Source organism: Callionymus lyra, chromosome 4, assembly GCF_982586985.1.
Source record: "Callionymus lyra chromosome 4, fCalLyr1.hap1.1, whole genome shotgun sequence".
NCBI lineage: Eukaryota > Metazoa > Chordata > Actinopteri > Syngnathiformes > Callionymidae > Callionymus > Callionymus lyra.
Window position 1 is genome coordinate 34,105,619 of NC_141821.1, and position 25,600 is coordinate 34,131,218.

General features: G+C 38.7%; 1 protein-coding gene across 7 annotated transcripts in view; it reads right to left on the reverse strand.

The window, feature by feature from the left end:
- The window catches only part of LOC148082700 (sickle tail protein homolog), a 102,955-nt gene extending 78,245 nt beyond the window's left edge, over window positions 1–24,710 (reverse strand). For 6 of the 7 annotated variants that reach the window (XM_087789966.1, XM_087789965.1, XM_087789968.1 and 3 more), the window contains exon 1: window positions 1,284–1,908. In XM_087789966.1, the coding sequence (XP_087646092.1) occupies window positions 1,284–1,596 (313 nt within the window). In that variant the 5' untranslated portion in view covers window positions 1,597–1,908. Of the gene's footprint in view, window positions 1–1,283; window positions 1,909–24,576 lie in introns of those variants that run through there. The other variant, XM_087789969.1, reaches the window with a different exon arrangement.
- Window positions 24,711–25,600: the final 890 nt, after the last annotated feature.

Sequence of the window (25,600 nt, forward strand, 5' to 3'; positions counted from 1 at the left end):
CAAGATAAAACATGAATTTACTATTGTTTGATGAAGATACATTTGTCCCTACATACTTGCTGTTCAAACTTCTTCCAGTTTATTATCACATCCCACAAAACTTTATACAAGTATTTCTCTGTGACTGGTCAACCTGGAGGTGTACACGATCAATGAAACAGAGTCAGAAGTAAGAACATCTGGTTTCCAGTAAAAACTTGCCCTGCCATACCCTGTCTTTACGGCGGGGAGGGGTTCACGACAGACACGGATCAAGACCTGCTGATGTTCCTGCTCACATTCCTGACCTCCTTCTGTCAGTTTCTGACTCAAGCCACCAACAAAAGCCTTCTGGAACTCCAGGTCCACGCTCAAGAACTGGAATTGGACGCTGATAAGCAGAAGTCCTTCAACTATCTAAGATGCTTTGGAGCATCGTAGGTTCCCAGGCGTGGAAAGCTGGAGCCCCGCTGAGCTGGGAACATGAGGAGGTCCACAGGGAGGCTGATAAGACTACTTTCTCAACCTCTTGGCCTCCATTTCTTAATCTGGCCCCAACTGGGGCAGTCGGATGAGATTCCACATTCAGCTATTCCTGGGTGATGTTTACACTGAGACGGATGCATTTGGGCTGCATTTGTGTGAAGAACTGTCTAAGAATATGAAGAATAGCTGGACAAAAGCTGTGCCTTCTGTCATAGGTCATCTATCAATATGTGGCTCTTTAAAACCAACAAGCATAAATATGAGTTTGTGTTTCACCGTCTTACAAAAGCTTTTATCTCAAGTTTGATGTCATACACTACTACACATTCATGGACTTCATTATTGGTTTTCTTCCTCTGTTACCTCAAATTCCACCAGTCCACTTTGTCTTCATCAATATGAAGATTAAACCGTTTTTAGCAGCAGCACAAAGTATTCAATTATGACCTATTCTTGGATGGATGCTAAATTTGAGCAAAAGACTGGAATCCATTCACATGAATCGCAGGACCGGCTCATATAAATCAAATTTGTGGAACTCGAAGCAGGTTTTTCAACGAAAGCTCAGTGGTTTCGACGTATACTGGATTTAAAAGCCACACATTTGTAATGCTTATGGCACAATGATCGACTGTACTCTATTTTTAAAGCAGGATTGACCTAATCCATGCAGGACACAGCACAAAAATTGAGCTTTGCATCACACACTGTAAAAAATGCCCCCAGAGATTATGTAGAACTCTTCAAGATTCAAGGCAACTGCACTTCAACATTTGATTTGGCCATTAGGTATTTCGTAACAATGGTTTGCGACTTACTGTTAACATTTCCATGATGCTGACTTGAAACCTTAGGAGGACTGATGTTGGTTTTACTTGACTCCATGTTCGGATTCTTCTCCTCCGGGCCTTGAGTCTCAGTTTGCTCCTTCTCATGGAACCCGGCGACCTTTAGAGACTTCTGCCTGGTCAAGACTGAGTCACTCCCAGCCCTCATCAGCTTCTCGCCGACGGTCAGCACCCGGGCGCGTCCAGGAACTACAGAGGCTCCAGAGTTCTCCCTCCTCGGGGATGGCAGTTTGGATCCGGCGCCGGCTGATGCGGGCCGGGCCAGCCTGGAGGCTTTTGACATCCTGAGAGTGTCCACAGTGTTCGGTCGGGTAGAGTTGCAGGGGCCACAGCGTCTTGATGAATGTAAGCCTGTGACTCTGGAACTCTGGCGTGTTATGACTGGAGCAGGTAGGCTGAGGTGGGAGGCGGGGAGGAGGGGGATGTTCGGGGAGATGGGAGGGGAGTAGGTGTGGGTGAGGGAGTGTGGAATGAATGAGTGCTTGGAAGGTGTTCGCCCCTCCTGTGGTGGCTCCCTGGGATCCGTCTCCAAAACAAACTTGTGCAGGTTAATGACACTAATCTCTCAACATTCTTCTTAGAAGTCCCACATCAGAATATCTTTCAATTCTCTCTTCATCTGCTCCTTCTTTCTTCTTTTCCATCCACTTGTCAACTACTCAGACCTACCTCACTCCAAATAACGCTCCCATTCTGGTGTCCTCCGCTGCCCTCTCCTCGGTTCACTCACTTCTCAGTGGAAAAACATTCCAATGCTCCAGCAGAACAAGAGAGAGAAGAATCCAAAGACACCAACAGAAGAGGAGTATTTGGTTGAAAGAGAAAGTCTCTTGTCTTCAGGTGCAGCTTCTTGAGCTCTTCCAGATGTGCATGCAGCAGAGCCTCTCATCCGCCGAGTCCTCGGAGCAACGCTGCCTTCAATCACCGGCTCCAGCTCGCTCTCATCGCGCTCCATTCATCTGTTTCTTCCCTCTTTTCCACGCTACACAGTCGGCATAAATGCAGGCAACACACGGAGCGCTTCTCCTCACTGGTGGAATTTACTGAGAATTAAAAAGGAGGAGAGTGTCATCAGAGAGGAGAGGGAAGGGGGGCGGGGGTGTAGGCAACACAGCGGAGCTTTTCTCATCTGCTGCTCCGAAAACATCAGCTGTGACAGGGAAAAGGAGGGAGCAGAAGTTTACTCTGAGAGAATCGGAAAGGAGGAGATGATGAACCTTCACTTTCTCTCTCTCTTTCACATATTCACCCGGTGTCCTCAAAAGACTTCCAATTAATGTATTATCACAACACAAAAGTTCAGCCTTCTGTCGGAATTTGCTTGAAACATATTTTCCCACCAGAGAAGCGGCGCCGGAGAACGAAACATCTTCCAAACTGTGTTAACATCAAACTTTTATCATCATCAGAAAGAGCTGAACACAAAGAAAAAATCGCCAAAATAGATTTAGCTTAAGTTATAAAACCAGAAGAAACAATAGTTGTTTGATGTTAATTCATATTTCCCAACTGTCAGCTTGTGTCTTGAACTTGTGATCGATAGATCTAAAGCAGGGGTCTCTGACTCAACTTGGGGGCAACCAAGGTCAAATTGTAAATGAGCTGTTTTTGTCTGCAGGTTTTTGACCCTAACTAGATTCATTTTGGCATTTAAAGTGTGTAGTGTGGTCTCACTGTGAATCTAATAATAAGCTGTAACTACAATGTAACGATATAATTGTGGCTATTCAAGTGAGTCCCTCACTTATGAACAAGATCCACAATTTGAGATCATTCAAACATTATGTATTAGGTCATGAGTGGAGGGATGAGCAGACACAAGATGAACCCAAAAGGCTCTTGTTCTGCTTACAGATCGCTTAATCATTGTTCGTGATTGAATCCAAGAAATTCTGCACAAGGGGTTCTGTCGGTAACTGTAGTTGTAGGTAACCACACTTTTGATAGGTAACTAACTTTTTTTTACATTGTGTTATATCTCAATTTCAAATACCTTGTTTTCATTATTGATTTAAAACATTTTAGAAGAACAGTTGAAAATCACTTGGAGGCACGGTGGTTCCAAATTTGCTCTGGAGCTGTGGTTTTCAACGGACCTGGCTTTGGGATGGATAATCCAATAATGACAAGACGTGACCCAAATCAAGAAAAAATAAGAAAATTAGGAAAGACATGGCCTGTGTGAGATTGGAAAATCAGTCTGACAAACTGCGAGTGGACAAAGCCACTTTTTAGGTCAAAATTACTTAGGCTAAAATTGAAGCATAGTTAGGCTGGATCACCCTGTCCAAAATAAAAGCAAAGGCATAGGACCCACTACCAACAGTTTCAATGACCCAGTATTGGGTCCAGAGCCACACGTGTATAACCAGTTCTTACATGGTTTAAATCTAGAGCAGCAGCAAAACATTGAACTCTAGCACTTCAAGATTTTAGCACCTGATAAATACAGCACTGTAGAGGAAAATCATTCACTCACTTCAAAAAACTTCACGTCACATCAGTGTCACTTAAGTTGTCTGACACAAGCCATCTTTTGTGAGTTCCCTCAAATCTGTTTGTGTATAAGCCTCAGCATGTAATGCACAGAGATGCAATTGCGTGCTTCCCGACTGAACACCAGAAATGGATTATTGAGAGCAAAAGGATCAACTGTGTCCACGCAGCATGTTATAAAACAGCAACAATCCACACGGACACAACCACAGGCTTAGTTGTACATCAGGAGCACGTCTCGCTGCTTCTGTTCGAGTCAGATATCCTAAAACTGTGAAGTCCTGCCGAAGTCAGATTGGCTTAAAAACATGTGTTTGAAATGACATCACTCACTTCAAGCAGCCGAAAAAAACACTTGTACGGATTATGACAATCCTAGGACAAACATTGTCGTAATAAAGATGTAAAATAATATTTGCACTTTTTTTTTCCACCAGAACAGCGTCAGATAAAAGAAAAGAAGATTGACCTACATACATTTCCTCTGCTGACAGATTCACTCAGGAGCGGCTGCATGTGTGGTAGATTTGAGGATAGGAAAGTGAACAAACAAGAGCGCCTCAGTTTCGTCAAAGATGGGAGAACATAACAAGGAATAACAGCAAACCTTTTAAGAGATGACAGTGTCACATGGTTTAAGAAAGAGACACTAAATGAAAGCATTCATCTAAAAGGCCACAATTGCCATCTTCTGTCCTTAATGTGTCTGATTTAAGAGACTGGCGTCAGGAATGAATTATACACACTCACAGTATTCAGTGTACAAATGGTTGTCATCACCTGCAACTCGATGCACGATGGGTAATAATTGATTAGAGCAAATAAATCCAGATGAGCATAACTCGTGATTTTGGTAACTCTTTCAAACACATCCAAAGCCCAACAAAGACCAGGGTCAACAGAGAATGTATTTTTGAACCACATGCGGAAAACAACACGTCACGATGATTTGACCACAAAAACTTGTTTTTGTTGCACAAAAAAGAGCAAAAATGACCACTGCTTCAAGACATAAACCCACGCTGTGCAGATTGATGAAGATTCGGGAACCAAGTACTGTCCTATAGTTTGTCCTATAATAGATTGGATTTGGAACATCTGAGGAGGCTGCTAGCTTTGAGGGTTGTCTGGGCGCCTCTGTGGTATTTCTGTAATTAACGGATGTGGCAGCCAGAGAGTTGTTATGGAAGCAGCAGGGGAAAATACTTCATATGCTTTTTGTACACATTAAAGTATAGAGAAAATGTATTCCACCAAAGAGACCATATTAGGGACAATAGACTGTATTATTTCAGTTACTTTACTGTTAAATGTTAGATTCCAATCCAAGATGATTATACTTACAGTATAATAATAATAATTGCCTCAGTGAAGCATCTAGGGCTCATCTGTCTGTCAGTGAGCCAACAGATAATGCTCTTGATTCCTACATTCCTATCGTGGCCTGTGGTCATGATTGACAACTAAGGTAGGAAAACAAAACTAGCTGAGTTCCAGTTATACTTTGGAAGTCGCTTGGCTGTCTTGGAGAAGCTCAAAGTCGAACCACTACTCGGCCACGTGTAGAGAAGCTTGAATAGGTTAGAGAAATATTGTCTAATGGGAATTCCCTCTAAGAGACAAAAATGTAAAAAAAGTTCCTTCACACGTGGAACAAATGTATTGAACTATGAATGGCACTCAAAGAAGAAATAAAAGCCTTAACTGTCCCCGTTTTATTTCTTGGAGGCTAAATTGAGCATAAAGCATGTGGTTAGTTTTATGATATATAAATGATACTACTTTATCAGCCTCTTACCACAGGAGATGCTCTGTTTTTTCTCTCCATTCATTCTCATCAGTTTCTTATGTTTATTTAAGCTTCCACATCTGTCGACTGTCAAATAACATATTGTTTTTAATATCCTTTAAACTGCTATTTGACTTAAAGGGTCCATGAAATATGTTTGGAACTTTGCATAAATATTAATGAAATGATCTTATATCGTCCACAGAGTTCCCTTGAATTTAACGTTATATAAGTGAAACACTATTTAGAAGTTGATATATATTAACGTGATATCCTGAGACACAGTCCTAACATAAACTGACCAATCAAGAAGGTATCAACACAACAACAAAACCCTGTTGCAGTAATTAAGAGTATTATCGTAGAATATCCGTGGATGTGCTGTGTTCATGTGTGAGCCGAAGAAAATATGTGACCAAAACAAAAATCCTGTAAGAGTTGTTGGCTATAAATGTGCGTCTTGTCTACAGTTTGCCTACAAATAAACCAAGAAACTCCTCAAGTTTTACTTTGTCATTTTAACAGCAGGGGTTCTCAAAGAAGTTGAGCCCCGAGGGCATCACTTCAGCCCTGAAGGTGACACTTCTATTCATCTCCTCTGTGTCATCCGTCTACAGTCTGGTGACTCAACAGCAGCTCAACACAGTAGAGAAGCATCAGTGTGAAAACCTGCCTGGACCAACATGTGTAAATAGTTCAAATGATAACAAACCATAAATGTTTAGAACAATCTGTTTACACATTGTTTTTCACTCCTTGACCTCCTCGTTCATTTCTCACTGATGTATACATGTCTTTAAGTGACAAGAGGCTGCTGTTGACCAATGAGACGTGTGTTATTTGGTCATGTGATGTAGACGGCTGGTTTCAATAAAGTTTTGAGAAATGTTGGCTCACGAGGAAAACTCACAAGATTTTATGAACGATTGTTAAAATATACAACAAGTACAACAATTGTATTCATAAGAGTTACTTATACAGGGTTTAATATAGATAAAGTTAATATAGTTCATGGCCTGGAATCTGACCCCAGTGATAAAGGAGGTGTATAGTAGTTTTAGGGGTGATAGTGTTTCCTGAAAGCTACATTAACTTTAAAAAACCCTCTCCAAGCTGACTCAGGGATGCAATGGCGGTGATCTAGTGGTTACTTAGTGCAACTACTAAAGAAAAAAGACATAATAAATCTCTGTTTTGTAATTGCTTACATCATAGTTACATACATTAACTACACGTGTAGAAGAAATGGTAAACGTTGACACCCCTAATAACAATGTATTGATTATTGAAACCGAATTAAAAATTCAGGAAGTTGTCTTCCGAAATATGTCTTATTTGAAAATCATGTCAGGGACCCTTTTATTTTGAGGGTCACACGTGATATAAGGGGAGCTGGAATTATTTTAGTTTCTTCCCAAGGCTGAAGAAAAATGGATTAAAATATAAAATATGAACATACTTTTTGTATATGTAGTGAAATGGAAGATTATGATGAATCTTCAGGAGAAAACAGTGTTTTGTATCTGTTCCACTGAAGGAAACAAAAGGCCTCGCCATCATATTATCATACAGACGGTTTCGTCTTGTAAATATCAACCTGTCACACCTTAACTTCCCCCTCGTTCTAAACCACTCTGACTGTAGACAAAAGTTTGTTGGGGGATATTCAGAAGCCAGGAGGGGGGAGTGTGGAGGCTCAATACCAACCTGAAGAGGATTAAGAATGTTTTCTAAGCCCTCAGGGGTTGCTTGTTTCTTTCCTGCATTCCATCCCGGAGCTCCCTCTCAACCACAGCATGAGTCACAACTGACTGTAGCGTTCACTAACAATCGAGCGCTGAATCACTCACTGAAGACACAACGCTGGACTGAGCTCCACTAAACTAACACGGAAGAAGAAAGCGACACGTTCCCTAACTATTTGTATTTCAGTTAATTTTGTTATATTGGGGGATGTTTTGCGTTGATGTTTGTTGATCTCTACCACCAGGATATTATTAAACAATCAGCTATAGTCATTCACATGTTAAAACTCAAGGCCCAGGGGAAAGATTTGGTCCACCATTTCTTTTTCTAAGGCAGCAGTAAATTTTAACACATATAGTGACTACAAATGACTAAAATATGAATTTGAACTATGTCAGTAAGTAGATTTTTAAGAATTGTCTTTCCAGAGGTTTTTTTGGAGCAGGCAGGGATACTTAATGTGTTTGATTCTAACAGATCTAAAGAAATGAAGGACAGGAAAGTGTGTTTATGTTATATACATACGTAACATTAAAATGGCAAATAATGTGATAACTCTCCTGACTCACCCACATGTTTCAAATGTTAAAGTCTTTCTCTCCAAGATGGAGTAAGTCCCTCATAATGACCATCTCTTGAAGTTATTACTTTATTAAGTTCTCCCATGTCTGAAATCTTGGCGAGCTTCCCGCCAACTCCAGTCAGCCATTAATGACGTGCAGTGACAAACCTCTGTGTTTGACCAATCACAGCAGAGTGGGCGTGGTTATGGTAAACAAGATTGAATCTCTAGAAAAACAAAGTTTTTTCAGTGGACGGGGCTTAAGTAAAGTAAAGAAATGGTTATTTGTAAAGCATCTTTCTAGAGCAGGGTCACAAAGCTTCAAACAATCAAAACAATAAACAGCTAAAATATATACTTTAAAAGGCCAAGACATATAAGACAAACAAGGGAGTCTCAGAAAATCAAGGAAAAGCCTTTACAAATGAAAATGTCTTAAGATGTTTCTTGAAGTAGTCAGTAGATCATCAAACACAGAGAGAGAGGAAGATTGTTCCAAAGCTCAGGAGGAACAGCCTGGAAGGATTTCTCTCCTCTGGTCCTGAACCGTGTTCAGGAACCATCAGTAGATTCTGATCCACAGACCTCAGAGTCCAAGCTGGGGTGTAAGGCTGGATCCGATCACTCTTGATGCAGAGTTCTGAATCAACTGCAGGCGAGACAGCTCCTTCTTGTTTAGACACGGAAATAAACTGTTACAATAGTCTAAACGAGAAGACACAAACACATGGATGACAAGCTCCAGATCATGTTGTGACATCATTTTCCTAAGTTTAGAGATTTTTCTCGGTTGAAGGAAACAGTTTCTGGTCAGTTTTCTACAGTGTTGAACTAGAGACATGTCCAAGTATTGACTCAAATCATCAGTAGCGATCACCAGAGTTTCAGTTTTGTCCACATTTAACTGCAAAGTGTTTTCACTCAGCCATTGTTTGATTTCTAGCAAACAATTGACTAAGCTGTTCAGCCTCTGGGGCTCAGTTGGATCAAAAAGCAGTAGAGCTGGATGTCCTCAGCAAAAATGTGGTAAGAAACATCACATTTTCTAATATAAATATTTGAAAGAAAAGAGTTTTGTACAAACAGACACATACTGATGATACAATCGAGGTCCAAGATATATTTAAGAAACTTAAATCAACACATTAGTTGCTCTTTAATAACTTCTTTACGATAAAATGAGCATTCAGGAAGTTAATTAAACGCCTGTGCCAGCTCTCTACCGATGTTGGATGCTGTCTACCATGGAGCTCTGAGATTTTAAAACTGTCTGTTAACACCTCAATCACCACTGAACTCTGTATTCTCTGGTCAATAGGTCATCAATATTCTGCATTGATACACCTTCATTTACAAATCGATCCTTGGACTTTTGCCATCATATATCTCCTGCTACATGTCACGCAGACGGTGTAGTCATAGTCTGCGCTCCCATGCCTTTATTACCTTCAGCGTTCCTTCAGTACGTACAGAACTTGGCAAGAAGGCATTTTCATACTCTGCCCCTTCAACCTGGAACACTTTACAACAGAATCTGAGGTTGTCCAGTTTCATTTTAATAGGGATTTTATGACAATTCTAAGGGTACTTGAAAAATCTCTGAAAACGTTTTCCTGTTTTTAACATTTCAATCTGATTTTTACTGTGTTTGTACTTTCATTATATATTTTGTCTGTCTGTAACTAATCGTTGTTTGTTTCATTGTATGTTCGCCTGATACAGGTCTCTCTTAATAATGAGACATTGTGTCTCAATGAAACTACCTATATAAATAAAGGTTAAAGAAAAAAAAAATAATTCAGACATATGTTACAATGTTTGGTCTTCCTGTTATAGGAGTGTCCATAACAGACCATAACATTTTGGTTGGCCCACGACGTGGCCTGTGTCTAACATTTTGACCCCTTTCATAAGCAAGTTTGACATCTTTAACGATAACAATCTCATGATCACTGGATGTCCCAGCCATACCATACACAGTTGCCTCCTCCGCTCTGTTTTGCACGCTCACCACTTGTCTCAACGATCAGTCAAAGAAAAGTGGCGTCAAGTAATTTGTTTGGACCGTTGAGACTAATTACTCTGAGCAGACAGCTCTCCAGGGCAAGACGCACAACCATGCACAAGCAGCGTTTACTGACATTTAAGCATCCCTGAAATCTCATCTTCAATCAGCATCAAAATAATTTACAAAAGAAATCAGATTTATCTCATTTCTTTTGAGGAAACTCAGATCGATCAAGATTGAAACTCATTGGGAGGGTTAGGGTTAGCTTTGTTGAATGCCCATAAAATGTAGTGGTTCTTCCTTCATCTTTTTTTACATGTAATGTTCATGTAATTTAACTGACATTAACGATGTGTTACCTTTACCACAATTGTTAACATCTGTTCTAATGATGGTGGATCTTTCTCTAAAAGATGTAATCAGTCTTTAAAACAATATATTTCTAAAAAATATTAATAGTTCTACAGTTTCTTCCTTCTTCTCTACAGAATTCTTTTTTTACAAGTCATTAATGAGGGAAAATTTTGGAGGTTAAATTGGCCAACTTTGACTAAAACCGACAGTTCCAAATGTAAGCAAAAAAAACAAAAAAAAATCAAGTCAATACATTTTGTTGTTGAATACTAAGTGTATAGTGTAAAACACAAATACATATAATGATGATCTCGAAATGTTGCAGTTGTTTTGATAGCAAGCATAATTCTAGTAATAATTCAACAGATCCTTGCCCGAGAAGTTGGAGCTATTAAAGTGAATATTAGTACAGACAATTTAGGAAATTAAAATAAATAACCATTGCTAATATTTTCAAAGCTATTTACAAAATTAGCTAAGAAATATTCTTTGAATGTTATTTTTTCTTGGACCCGTTCCCAGCTACATAGTAAGACTTACTGGGACATATGAGTCAACAGTCTACGACAGTAAGTAAGCAATTAAGTAAGTAAGTAAGTCATTTATATTTTTAGAGCGCTTTTCCAGGCCAGGGTCACCCACTCATTATATATATATATATATATATATATATATATATATATATATATATATATATATATATATATAAATTATATATATATAAATATGTGTGTGTGTGTGTGTGTGTGTGTGTGTGTGTGTGTGTGTGTGTATACATATATATATGTATATATATACAGTATATATAGTTTCTGGCACCCCCTTGCGTCTAAATACTGTAACAGCGATGTCGTTTATTCTTTATTATGTTTCGCCGTTGCCATATTACTGCACATATAATTAGGAGAAAAAAAGTAAAGCCTCTTTTGTGTCAGTTTATCTTTCTTAAAAATGTGTCTCAGTAGTTCATATGAAAACAATGTCTCTGACGCGCCGCTGTAAATTGTTTTGGTGGTCACGTGACACAGTGACACTAAACAACAGATAGAGGATACTGCTACAAGTCATCTTTACAGGGATCTGAAAAAAATATTAACCTCAAAATGTTACATACTGTTGCTTTAATAAAAGGCTAGTTAAAGTAAACTCTTGTTTTATTGAAAATCAAATTGTCGATCAGCACTAAAAGATAATTGTTTGTGATCAATTTGTTGGTTTTGCCAGTCGTTAAACGTACAAATATTCTTTGAGGCAGATTTATTATTTTTGTTTTTAGTCCGTGTTAAGATGCAAAATGTAATAATAACACATTAAAAATCACAGCCTTAAATAAAGAGTTGAATGATTTCATTGTCAACCCTGAAAAAGTGAAGGGCTCCTCGCTCCCTCTGTTGTGTCTCTGGGGCCCCCCTGTGGCCTTGTGCATCACTCCTGCTCCGCTCTCAATGAAGTGAGCGTTCAGTGGAGTCAACTGTCTATCTTCTCCTGGATACTTTCATCAGGCCGGCCCACAGGCTGCAGCTCTCGCAGTCCCTCGTGATCCTTTACGCCTCAGTGTCTTTACAGAGATTTGCTTCTCGGCCCAGGAGCCTGTCGAGTGAGTAATGGAAGGCAGGAAGTTGAACTGAAGCTGATAAAGCCGCCAGTCAGATGTAAATAAAAGGCCTTTTCATACATTCTTTATGGCTTATTGATTCTGAGGTAGGAGGGAGACTAGTAGCATGGCTTTTAGTTACACACTTGTAGCTCATTCATTTCATGTCTGACCCTTATTCCCAGTATGCCAGGGTTGCAGGAGGGTTGAATATAAAAAATGTATTAATAATAAAATAGGATTTGAAATCTAATACAGACCCAGAGCATGTTTTAAGATAATCTTGTTGTCTTCAAACTAGGGCTGAACGATTATTGAAAATAATCGAATTGCAATTATTTTATTTTCAATATAGCGATTAAATATGCGATTATTTTTACTAAAGTTTGTGCATTTCTTCTCTCATACAATCAATTATTCATATTAAAATTAAAAGTATTTCGAAAGTCAAATTAATTTAAAAATAAATTAAATCAAAAACTGTGATTTGAAAATGGCGATTATATCGCTGTTTCCACCAGCAAGATATGTTCAATTCAATTCAATTCAATTCAATTTTATTTAAAGTGTCTTATCATAACAAAGTTATCTCAAGACACTATACAGTTGAAATAAGACTACAGTTGATTAAGGAAAAATAGATCCCAGCAATTCAACAAAGAGCAAGAAACAAAACACTGTACAGTGAGCTGTACATATATATGTTGAGGTAGATATTTTTGTACCTGCTCCGCTCTGGTTCCAAAAAAGATGACACTAACCGACGGCTGGCTGCTTATTGGTCAGAGAGGGACGTCACAGAGTCACAAGCGCGATGCCATAAGGATGTTCAGAAAAGGTTGGGATGAGGTCCAGACCTTTTGGTGTCTGGTAAGCACACCAATTGCGCGGCGCTATTTTATGACGGCCCCTTCCACTGCTAGCTGGTATAACAGAGTCATGGAAATGGCGTTAAGCATTGATTTCAGTAGTGGACCACCAAATACCACCCGGTGGACCTACATGAGCCCACAGACCATGTGTTTGTTCTGCCTGAATCTTACTGAAGTTTGATGGTTAAAACCATCACTTCATTGACTGGTTATTTATCGAGGTCAGATAGATATTTCGGCGGACATGAAAGACACCGAAGCTGCACAGGAATTGAGAACAGATTAGTTAGATTGCTGACTAATCAATTTCTCGCTGTCAAGTTGAATGTTATTATTGACCGACGTCAATATTTTGGGCATAAACTTCACAGTGATAGTCAATATGACCGGGGGGTTGAAAATCACATTTCTAGTCAAAACTCGTTCATTTTTAGATAAGCTTTTTTCTCGTATTTTTTAAGTTAAAATTCATTGGCGTGTGTGTGTGCACGTGTCCAACAATGGGGGGTGGGGGGGTGGGAGGGCATGAACTGCATTAACAGCAAGATATGTGTTACAATACTGGACAGGAAGTTCAGCAGCCGCTTACATCAATGAGATTATAGACCAGCAGAAGCATGCACACACGCGCCCACACACGCACTCACACGAGCCTACACACGCACACACACACCTACAAACCCACACACACACACACGCACACACAGCTTGTGTCAGCAGCAGGGATTTGCTGATCAGACAGTGGCCGTCCAGCCTCTGCAAACATATGATAGAGGACAAGAAGGACTAGCATTGATAAAGTGAAACACAATAAGCTGAGCTGAATATTTAAGTTACGCTGAAGAGGAACATCGAAGGTTTCCAGACAGAAAATGATTGTTTCTCTTACCGTTGACACAACAACAAATTCAACTTTAAAACAGAAGATTATCAAAAGCAACAGTCGCCAGGGGCTCTTAAACCATTTGATGAAACACTTTCATAGACAGACTAATAACCAGGACTGCCATCATTTCAAAATCAATGTGGAAATCAATAAAAAGAAGAAAAAATCTCAACATAATTAGTGTGAGGGGGAAAATAAATAAATATGTATCTATTTTTATGATAGAAGGCTCAAAATGAAAGGAAATTGGAAAAAGGACCAGATAATGAATGAGTTTTGATGAGATTCTGCATTTTATTCTTAAGTTCACCATTGAAGTTTGTATCTATATTTGTATTTATAAACAGTTCATCATTTCAACAGACAAAAAACAACATCAAAGTCTGCTTCAGATATCTCCTCGCTGAGTTCATCAAAGTGCAGAAACCTGAGACACATGTGGCTTTCATTGGCCTTCAATTTCAGGTCTGGGGTCAGGGATCACGCTATATCACTCTTCAAAACCTTTACCCCGTGTCTAGTTGACTCTACACCCCATTGTTTGTTCCTCCCTTTACATCTGAAAGGTCCTGAAGAAACGCTCCATTCGTCACTGAGCTCGCGCAGAATGCGACGGGGAAAAGTTCTGGGGCCAAAGATTGATGAGAGATTGTGGAAAAGATGAAGTAAATACATCTAGAGGGGAGAAGAGGAGGGATATCCTTGTCTGTATAGCAGCATCTGGACGTTCAATCTTAGCTTCTTTGGAGGGAGCGGAAGAAGGAGGGCAAAGGGCTCTGGCCAAAAATCTCTCTGGAGTCTGATCCTCATTAAGAAGCACAAAGAACTTCAAAGACCAGCACCAGAGCTCTATCAGTCAGGAGCCCAGTGATACTGAGAGTTTGGGGGCCCCTCAGTGTCAAGTTTGCATGTCGACGCGGAGGCTTTGGGACGTCCATGGGTCACTTGAGAGTTGGTGCTGGGTTTTATCTTGCTTCAAAAAGAGCAACTAAAGTTCATTTAGTTATAACTTCAGAAGCTTTGGACCACTTGTTGAGGACTAGGATGAAAATGAATCAAGAGCAAATTAACTAAAACTATAGAATTGAAGATTACCAAAAAGTATTCTGGAATCCCAAAGAATCATGGCTATCAAGAAAAAACTTTATAATGATTTTGTAAGTAGCTACGCAGTAAAAATACACTTAAATATTATGTGGGTGAAATGACAATATTTATGCAAGAATGGTGGATGATGTGACGTGTGAAAATATAATTTACTATATTCAAAATGAAGATTATGAAAACACACTGCCTCTAGAGTGACAGACAGGATAAGGAGAGCGCATGCAGGTTATAATGATGGATAGAGACGACTGAAAGGAACAGAGTTCGAAGAGTTAGAGTTGAAAAAGCTTAGGTTTCAATTGTGTGACAAAAAAAGGGAAAAACAAAAAAGATCAGGAACGAGTACAAGACTAGAGACCGTAGACATGTGGTAAAAAAAAAATAGTATGACAGTATCTCAGGATATGAACGAGGACAGGAAGAGGGATTAGGGAGGATGCACAAATTAGGTTAAGGTGGAGGAGGATGACTTTGACAAGAGAAAAGGACAAAGACCAAGAAAACGTGTTGTTTAAGTTTGTCCAAGGAAGCGTCACTCACTCACCAGCCTGTTCCTTTCAACAATATAATGATAGTCACACTTTTCATTTCTACAAGTAACTGGCACATGATTACAGCAACATACCAGCTCATTTGAAATCAAAGCACCAGCACGTGCTGACATAATTCTTGACAAATAGATGAGAACCAATGAGTAATCCAAGAAGACCTTTGTGTGTTTTCCAGGTGCAGGTTGTAGGAGGCATGAGTCAGTTTACATCTTTACTTTGTGGAAAGCCCCCAGTGACAGTTGAAAGAAATGTTGGCACATACTAGTAGACACTATAAACCAAACCCAAAACAGCCTTACAAAGTTTTCACATGTAAGTTACTAACTAAGTAAGTAATTATTAATTAATCTATAGAGTGCTTTTCCAGACCAGCGTCCCAAAGCGCTTAAACAATCACAACAATACTCAATAAAATATGTACATCAGTCAACTACATATTTGAAACAATGGTAGTCAAACCATATTTTTAACTGCCTACGTCACCTTCCGACTTCAATATTGTTAATCAGAGAATTAAACCAGAAACTAGTTTTCAGATCAATGGTAAAAGAATAGTCAAGAAACACTATGTTTAAATTAAAATAAATGATTGGGAATTAAACCATATCGATTTCTGAAGACAATTATTTTTGGACCCCAGAGACAAAATGATATAAAATAAATATATATATTTAAAGTATAAAATGAAAAAAGATCCACCTCAGATTGTTGGCAAACAACGGTTCAAGCATTTCTAATTGTCCATTTAAATCAGAGGACTTTGACTGGCAATAACTGAAGCGAAAGATCCTGAAATATTTAGCAATAAAGTTGCATTAAATATTAAACAATCAACAGAACACAAAGTTGAGAACACAGCCGAGATAAAAGATAATTATTTAGAATAATACAGCTTTAATGCTACTTGCATCTTCAGAGCAGGACTGTAACGACGTTTTGTATCAAATGTATTGGAAAGTGAAATTTCGGAATGAAAGATTCAAAGGTTTTTATTGGCATTGAGAGCAATGAAAAACTGCCTTTATTTAAGTAAAATAGTAACACCTTTATCCCAACCTTTAATCCTAACATGGGCTGCTACGCAACCTTCTTTGTAAACAGGAGAAATAAAAGCTTTATTTTGATATATAAGAAGAAAAGACGTCAAAAAAAGAATGACGCTGAAACTACTTCTAATGGATAATGAATAATGAATAATCTCAAGATCTAATGGACCTACAGACAGGGTTGTCCAAACTTCTTTCTTTCATACTTCCACATCAGATAAAGACCTCTCTGATTAACCTTGATTTTCCGCTAACATTAGACCCCCTATATTTGCCTGCTGCTTTAAGATGCAACTTGACCACATTAATTATTTTTGACATAAGAAACCAACGACCACTTGCATCAGTGCAACAAAAACATTGCGAACACCAACATTATAAGAGATAAAACTACATTAGATTCATTGAGAAACATCGCCATCTACCAGTTGGACACGCTGAAGTGAATTTTAAGTGGATTTTAAAACAGGTTTGCCATTGAAAGTAACTGTTTTATTGTGAATGAATTTATTCTGAGCCAGTTCTTCTTTTAATCACATCTCTATTGACAAGGTTTAATCAAGTCTGACTGTTCCAAGCTCAATGAATCGTCACGGAATTAAGCTTTCTGGATCAAGAAGCTTAGCTGAACAATAGAAACATCTGGTTAATATACCAACACAAAGGAAACAAGGATTACAATTTAAGAATAATTTATCCTCAGTTATTGGATCAATAATTGTTGCCTCATCCCTCCAGTTACTGCACAGCAAATTGATAATTCAAAAAATGGTTGAGAGAAGTTCCTCTTCTGGTTTTAGGGTTGCTGACAAAGCAGAGTTTAAACTTTGCTGCCTTTACTTTTTTTTAGGAAAGATAATTGCTGTATGACTCTCTTTATTACAGAAGAGAAGGTGGCCGCTCGAGGATGGGTTCACTGGAGAACCTTCCAGTATTGACTCCTGCGACCTCAGCACTGGTGGAATCTTGACTGAGGAATCATAGTTTGGAGGTGATGACATGTTTAAACCAAAGATTTCTTGTAATAACAGAGAGTTCTTCAAAGCCAAATTGCCTGAACGAATGTGTATGAACCTGTTTTATTATTTTAAAACTCAGTATGAACAAATATGTTGATATAGTGAAACCAGGCAACACAGGATTGCCTTGGTCCTGATAACATAAATGACATCATAATCATTCTTTCAGCTTCAGATGAGGGATGTTCAAACTGACAAAACAAAAAAACAAAAAAAAAATTAAAGGTTACTTTTATTGGGATTCAAAAATAAACAATTTTGTTAATGTATACCTTTTCTTTTGTATACATCATACATACATTCGCAGAATTTTTCACTACTTCACTTAATCAAACCATTTTCCATTGCACAAACACAATGTGCTTCATGTTTTCAGTGGGAAGAAGAAACGTATTACTGTGGTCAGACGCACGCTAGTAGATGTGAGCTACTCGTCTCCATGATCATCAGATCAAACCAAAACATTTGGATGCTAGAGCTGGAGAATACCAATTAAGGAATAATAAAGAAAACCCAGATCAATACAGCTGCTTACTGGCATCAATGGAATGGCAGTTCAACAATTTGGATTCCCATCTGTGTACTACGAGGCTTTAGATTTCCCCAGACCACAAACCAGGGTGTTTGTTTACGTCTCTGATCCCACGGCGACACAAAGCTGCAACACTGTCTACAGGCATATTTCTGCTAATGAGGAGCTTTAAGTGCCGAGAGCTCCATGTGTCACTTGTTGCCGACCAACAGGTGAGCTTCATTATTCCTCCAGTCGTCACATTCAGGGCGCTGAAATGTATCGTCAGAAACACTTGATAGCTTCCTGCTCAGGAAGGAACCGGAGAAGAGGAATCATTTAGAGGCGAAAATAATCCTAGAGAGAGATGAAAACATCTGGTTCCTCTTCACATTTTAACAACATCCTGCCTCTGAAAAGTCAAGAGTGATTGAGCGACAGAATTAGACACAGAAACTATGACTCAACCAGGAGAGAACTATGAAGCAACATATAAATAAAAGACTGTGATTTGCGGCATCCCCATCTTCATTCTAGACTTGGTCAATTCAGCTTCACATTTAACTCATATTTTTTAACATTAAACTCTCTTCGAAACCTTTACCTCGTGTGTATTGCACTTGAATTTGTGATGATAGTGAACAAAAAGAAGGTCCTCAGACACCAGGAGGAAGAGGTTTCTTGGCTTACCCTGCTCAAAGACTTGATCTAGGGTGGATAGAATTGATCTCCACTTGAACATGGCATTATGAGATACCAGTCTATCTGGAAATTTAACCCCAGTCACTTGGGTGTCAGTACAATGCTCAACAACTAGGTCACATCTACTATTTGCTAGATGAAATACTTGGACACCAAACCCGTGCTGCGTTTTGATTTTGAACAATAAAATTACATTTTTGTTGATGGCAAAGGCTTTAAGAGTTTCATCACTTTAGAATAGAATAGAATAAAAATGTTTATTTATTTATTTATATTATGTGTTGCGATCAACTAGCAGCCATTGCAACTTATAGTAAGATAATGCATTTCTTATCAGAAATGTATCTTGAGTTCTCTAAACTGCTATTTTAAGGCATCGTTTAATACTTCCTCTATATATTTCCTATTTATTAATGTATTACTTGTCTTTTGAAGATTAGATCACTCTTGCATTAGCGTTGGCTGACCTAGCTCATATTTCAAATACAAAAAACATTCATCCATTTACTGTATATTGATGATCAAATAAACACAGTGCTCCATAACGGGTTTACATTCTGCCGTCTTGCTGTTTTGCTGATTTTTAGTTTTGTGTGGTTGGTGGTGATGGTTCTGTATATTTAAAGTTATCGTAGCGAGCTGCAGTCAGGAATGGAAAACTTCTTTTCATTGTTCACTCTGTTACAAACCGGTTATTTGAAGAGCCAATAAACTTAAATACACAGCATCCACCTTATCTATGGTGCCACCAAGACAGTGAACTCCCATGATGCCTTTCTACACACTGCTCTATTTGGTGATGTTGGATTGGTCGCTACAATACTCTATTTACACGCAGGTCTATATTGCCAGGTCAAATAGTGGTCGACAGCTGTGATTGGTTGGCCAGGCTGCGACCGTTACGGAGTGGGTTGTTAAGAGGGATGGCATCTCATATGCAAGGGTGAGTTCGCACGTTTAACTAAATGTTGAAAGTGAAACATCTAGTTGTGACTACTTCACCTATAACTTTTAATGGATTAGATCGTAACGAAAGCAATAAATAAGGGACTACCGAGTAGGGTAATGTGAGTCGGTTGTTGGAGGTCTTCGCTTTCATGATGCAGCGTAAAAATCATTTAATTGTGTAACAACACCATAAAGATAAAACCCCATGAAGAAAGACGCGGTTAAAACATTCACCCTATTTGTGTTGAATTGAGTTAAGAGGGTAACACTTTTTAAAGTGTTAGATTTAACACTGTGGGAGTTCAAATGACACTTTTAGAGTTGACAAAACAAAAGTGTGTTGTCCTTGGGCGTCAGAAGGCCACGTCGTCCCTCAAATCTATGCACTTTAAACTTAAGAGGCCTTCTGGGACTTTTAATCCTCCATGAAAACAGCTGCCGAGTGTCTGAAGTGTCTGGATTTTCCACATGGATCATAGCGAGACACAAACTGATTTGCCTCAGTTAGATGACCGAGCGTCTACCCGTGATGTCACCCTCATGTGTATAATTCCTGGAGAACTATCCTGCAAGAAGGTCCTTTCTCAAGGCCTTCCAGGACTTGAGTAGATACCCACCAACTCACATTCCTCTGGTGGTTAACGAAGCACATTCCGTCATTATCATTCCGGCAGAACATGTGCCGTTTTTCAGAGAACGCAGCCGTGTTTAGATCTGCTCACGGACTTCCTGACAAGAGATGGCTGATAAGAGACGCACTAGTCTAAACTCTGAGGACATTCTCACAGTGTTCTTTAAAGACCTGACATGGTGAGAGGACCAGAGGGCAATTCTATCTCGTTTTCAAGCTCAGATAGAACCACGAAGATGGATTATGACAGCAGTCAAGAGATTTCAGGAAAACCCCACGTCTGTTACCCTCAGATGATCTTACGCTGAGACCAAAGAGTTGAATGGATTAGAGTTGACACACAAACTTCAAGTACAAACTCCATTCTTAGATAAATGGCTTTAGTGGCCTTACAAGTAAAGTTTTAAATGAATAAATCGGCATCAAATTAAACTCAATATTAATTTCTGAAAAGCATTTACACTTGCACAGCCGTTTCTGCAGGTCATTATCTCATACAACAGCAGGACTGTCACTCCAAAACGTCAGATAAAAGACTGTCAAAGGTGTGTTTCAAAGAATCAAAATTGTTAAATAAAGTGTCCAATAAATGTCTCAATGTCATTCTAATATAAACACTGTACTTTGAAAATCTTTGTTTTACCAAAACATTATCAATACGTTTCTAGACTCAGGGCTCCTACAGCTTAGGGAAAGTTCAATTCAAGACTTTTAAAAGACAAATAAAATACCATATGAAAGTATATTTAAGACCAAAATAGAAAAGAGTTCCAACATCAATTGCTGCGTAACTATTTAGCTAGTTCCACTATTGTGATTGTGCATACATCTGTAAATAATATTTAAAAAATAAACAGATCTTAAATACAATCTTACTTATCCTGTTCACATTGTTAATACTAAAAATGTTGATTTAAGACACTTCACTGCCAATTAAGGCCGTTTTAGATTCATCAACGAGATTTTTTAAGGAATCTTAGCCCATTTATTTCTAAACATAATATAAACTCCTCAAATATGGATTTAACTTCTTCTTTAATTAACCAAGCTCCTACACAATTCCAAATGATTCATTTGTCTGGTAGATTGATGGTGTTCAGTTTAATCTTAATAAGCCTATTAAATAGTAAGAAAACTATTAAATTAGGGTGGAAAAACAATATTTCTGTGTCAATATTGATATATATTGTTGCTACTCTGGCAAGAGCTCATGCACACATCCAATCATGGTGGAAACTGTGGTCTTAATCTAAGATAATTAAGATGTCCTGACCTGAAGTCAGTAAAGTGGAAGAAGGAATCATTACTGGACTGATAAGCGTCTTCCTAAAGTCCTGCTCTAAGCACCTCATAGAGAAGATTTCTTGCTCTGTTCATTCCGGTGCCTCGCCCTGAACTCCCTTCTCGATCTCTACGAAAGTCATCAGTCCATTGACTCCTCCACGATCCTTACAGACTGTTGACTGAAACCCTTCTGGGAATATAAGAGGAACCTCGACTGTGTTCAGCTGTCCCGGACATGAGTCAGCTTATTGAAAGACGGTTTTCACGGCTTGAATAAATTTACAGTGATCAAAAGGTTTTCTTAGATTTGTTCAAGTTAAGTAGCTCACTAAATACACGTTGATTCATTCACACCTGACTTTAATGTTTCATTTAAAAAATCTGTGGAAATCATTCATGTAAACACACAACTAGCTTCATGGTGTCTACGGGAGCTTCATAATAAAACATGTTTACACAAGTTCAAACAATAATTACATCTGAATTTAGTTGTATTTTTATTGATAAAAATCGATGTGTTAAAGAGAAACACAGAGGAACATGTTAATGCAAAATACAATTTTAAAACTTTATGGTCCAAATGAAGAAAAATGAAACTTTTTAAAAATATAAATACCCTATGAGGTAGTGAATAACATTACTAAGTCTGGCATACATATAGTTGAGTGAAATTAAAGATGTAAGCTTAATTGTAAACAGAGGTTACAAAGTCCCATTACAATAGATGGTTTCCTTTCAGACATACTGAACGGAAACGTAAGAAATTGCAACGAAAGCGAAGTTATATTGAACACTGTCCTGATTTTTCTTTTAAGCCTTTAATTTGACATTTTATTGAGAGCAATTTAATTGGGCTCAATAAGACAGACATTCTGGTTAATAGCACTTTGAAGCTGCAGGAGGAGAAGACCTACAAGATACATCCAGGCTCAGATGTGTTGGTGAACAAGCAACTCACTGTTAGATTCCCAAGAAGCAGACGAGACAACCCGTCACCTCTCCTGGGTCAGGCTGATGTCGCATAAGCTGCGATCATTGATGCATTTTCTACAACCGTTCCCTTCCTCTGCTGGGATATTACTGCATCTTCCCACCACATCCTCACTCACAAGCCCTGCCACTCAACCTGTCACCATGGAGATGAGCTCAGCTTCCCTGTCTGACGCCGTCATGTGCTGCCGCGCCGGGGAAAAAAAGGCCACCTGATCCCATACTGTCGCAAAAGGCTTTTTCCTCTTAACTTTGGCTTCAGGCTTCTGCTGGAGCTCAATACACAGTGAGCTGGAGTGTCGGAGGTGGAGGGGAAGACATCGGAGGAGGGAAAAGAACAGAAGATTCAAAAGGGCAACTGCCACTTTCTATAAGTGTGTGCATAGTACAAATGCTGACTCGCATGCGAGGCTCGATACTGAGGAGGGGGTTGGAAGGTAGTGCCGTGACACTGTGCATGACTTGACGGTAGAATCTTCTCATGCTCATGGCTTTACAGAAGACAGAATTAGTACACTTAATAAAATCTACACACGCAGATATTAAAGGATGAAATGACCACTTACAGAACAAGAACCAAACTAAAATAACAACTATAGCACTATGACACATAGTAGGGGTGTGAGAGAATATCAACACACCAATATATCTCGATACGTTTCTTCACGATACTGTAATGATATACAGTCTTTTTTCTTTTATGGTTTATATTTCATTAAAGTCTTTGTAAAATGAAATTATTCGTTTTGTATTACCTTTCAAATATCCAGTGTTGGTTTATTTTTGTTTTGTAGTTCACTTCCTGCCACTAGATGGCAGCAGTAATTACATCCCATGCAGCTAAAGGAAAAGTGAGATCCCACAAGATCCCTCTGATGACTGAGGATGAGAGGATACAGTTGACTACAGTGGCTTTTAAAGCTTATGTTTAAAGATATTTTGGTTTCAAAACAAATGAAAGCGGTTATGACCTTGTCCAGAATCCCCAGATCATAAAACCTGTGAAGCCAAAGTCAATTACTCGGACTATACTACAAATACACATGTCTACCAACTAGGGTTTTACAAGAATCAATACTTTGGTAACAGCATGCAAAAGTTACAATGATACCAGCTTGTTTTGGTACCGTAAGAACTGAATACACGTGTTCTTGGCGGATCCAACGGGGGCAGTATATATGCATTATATATAATTGCAGGTCAAAATGTTCTGGTTGTTTTTTACAGTATCACAATATATCATAACGTTTCCCTTGTATAGTGATCCTATCATATATTAGGGTTCTAAATTATTTGATTCTCACAAATAATTGACCTACATTAATTTATCAAGATAATTCCGTACTTCTTCGAGATTTCACAGGTGAAAGTAGAAACTCACTAGCACAACACACTGCAGCCAAGAGCAAGAGCTTTCACCACAGAGACAGATCTTTAGATGATTTGTGGATTCAGATGTTCATTTGGTAACATATAAATATTCCTTGTCCTGTTAGCCACACTATATAAAAGCTGCTCATTAAGGACTTTGCTGACCAACAGATCAAAGTTCATCTCAACAGAGGTTAAGATCGGACCACCAGGATTAGGCAAATATCCCGATGCTGAATAATTCCAATTGACTACCACTAACTATGCTGCTAAAGAGCTAGAAGTGATTTAAATCACAAACAAATATGTTTCCTCTGGCCCCTGTATGTAACTGCATTACATGGTCTGTCATCTGGGAGAGACTCGCAGTAGAAAATCTACTGCTCCAGTTTTAAAGGAGCCAGTTGAGAAAGCTTTAGCGTCAGGAAGCCACTCTGTTGGGGGCCAAACCCTTGACACCTAGAAAATATTGACTACCAGTTGCTAGAGGGGCTTGGGTTCCCTACTTGGACCACTGCAGAGGTGCAGATTTGAAAAGGATGTCTATAGACTACAGAGAACGGTATCCAAATAATGAAGAGTTTTTTTTGCGATTCTTTGCAAAATAAAAATCTCCATTAATTGTCCCAACAAACCTGTAACAATTACTATACTATTAAGACCAGACTAAACCTTGAATTGCCAGAGATCCAAATGATTCAAAGTATGACACGACACGTACTTTAATAAGTTAACAAAGATCTGTTGATGAAGTAGCGACATGAGAAGACATGAGAAGAAGGAAACAAGATCTTACTCTGAGGTTTATTGTTTCCTCTGCGCTCACTGGGAGGAAGATCCGCGAACTGGACCCGGTGTCCCGACATGTCCGGCTGCTGCTCCCCGGTCTGCCGTGGGTAAGTACCCGGTAACTTCACGGATGTCCACGAGAATCCCAAACCCACGCAGCGGTGACACGTGCACGCGTATGTGGGGGGGGCGTGACAGGACTGCAGCCTCATCACTCCTCGTGCTGGTTCTGATTCTTGTCACCATCTAAAAGCTGCAGCTGGACCAGAACCCCAATATCTAAAATAATTATTTAAAAATAAAATGTGTTGGGAACAAATCCTTCAAATTGATTAATTAAAAATAGAAGTAATTTATAGTTTACTTTCACTGTCGCTCTGCAGCTAAGCTCAGTCAAAAGTTTGGATTTAGGGAAGGCTGCAGTGCCCTCTAGAGGAATAATAACGCAACAGGAAAAAAGTAAAGTTTAGAAAATACGTCATAAGGTTTAATGGAGGACGTCACAGCACGAACTTGATATTAAGACCGAGCTTGAATAGGGCACGTGTATTGAATTACTTTTAAAAAGTTTAAATGGCCTCCAATTTTCAGCTGTTTTGAATATAGGGGCGTTTTTTTTTTAACAAAACAGGAAAAAAATAATAATAATAATAAATGACAAAATAGTTTAGACTTAGACAAAGGGGCTCCCAGGGGTCACATGCGGCTCTTTGACTGTATTTATGTTGCCCTTGTGAGGTCAAATATCTTGAAGAAAATAATTATTTTATTTTGTGATTATTTTTATTATGCCTTTATGTTCTGTGAATATGCCTATAAGGTATTTCATTAGTTAAGTCCTTCGATTTTGTCTTTTTTTTCCCCAAGTATTTATTTCCCTCCCAAAAGATGTATGTGAGAATAAAAACCCTTGCAAAAATAATCGTTTTATATGAGATTTAAAAGTTGTAGAAAATACAATAAAACAAATAAAGCTTATTTAGCTTTATTTTATTACTTGTTTTTATACTTTTTGCTCCTTTTTTATGGCC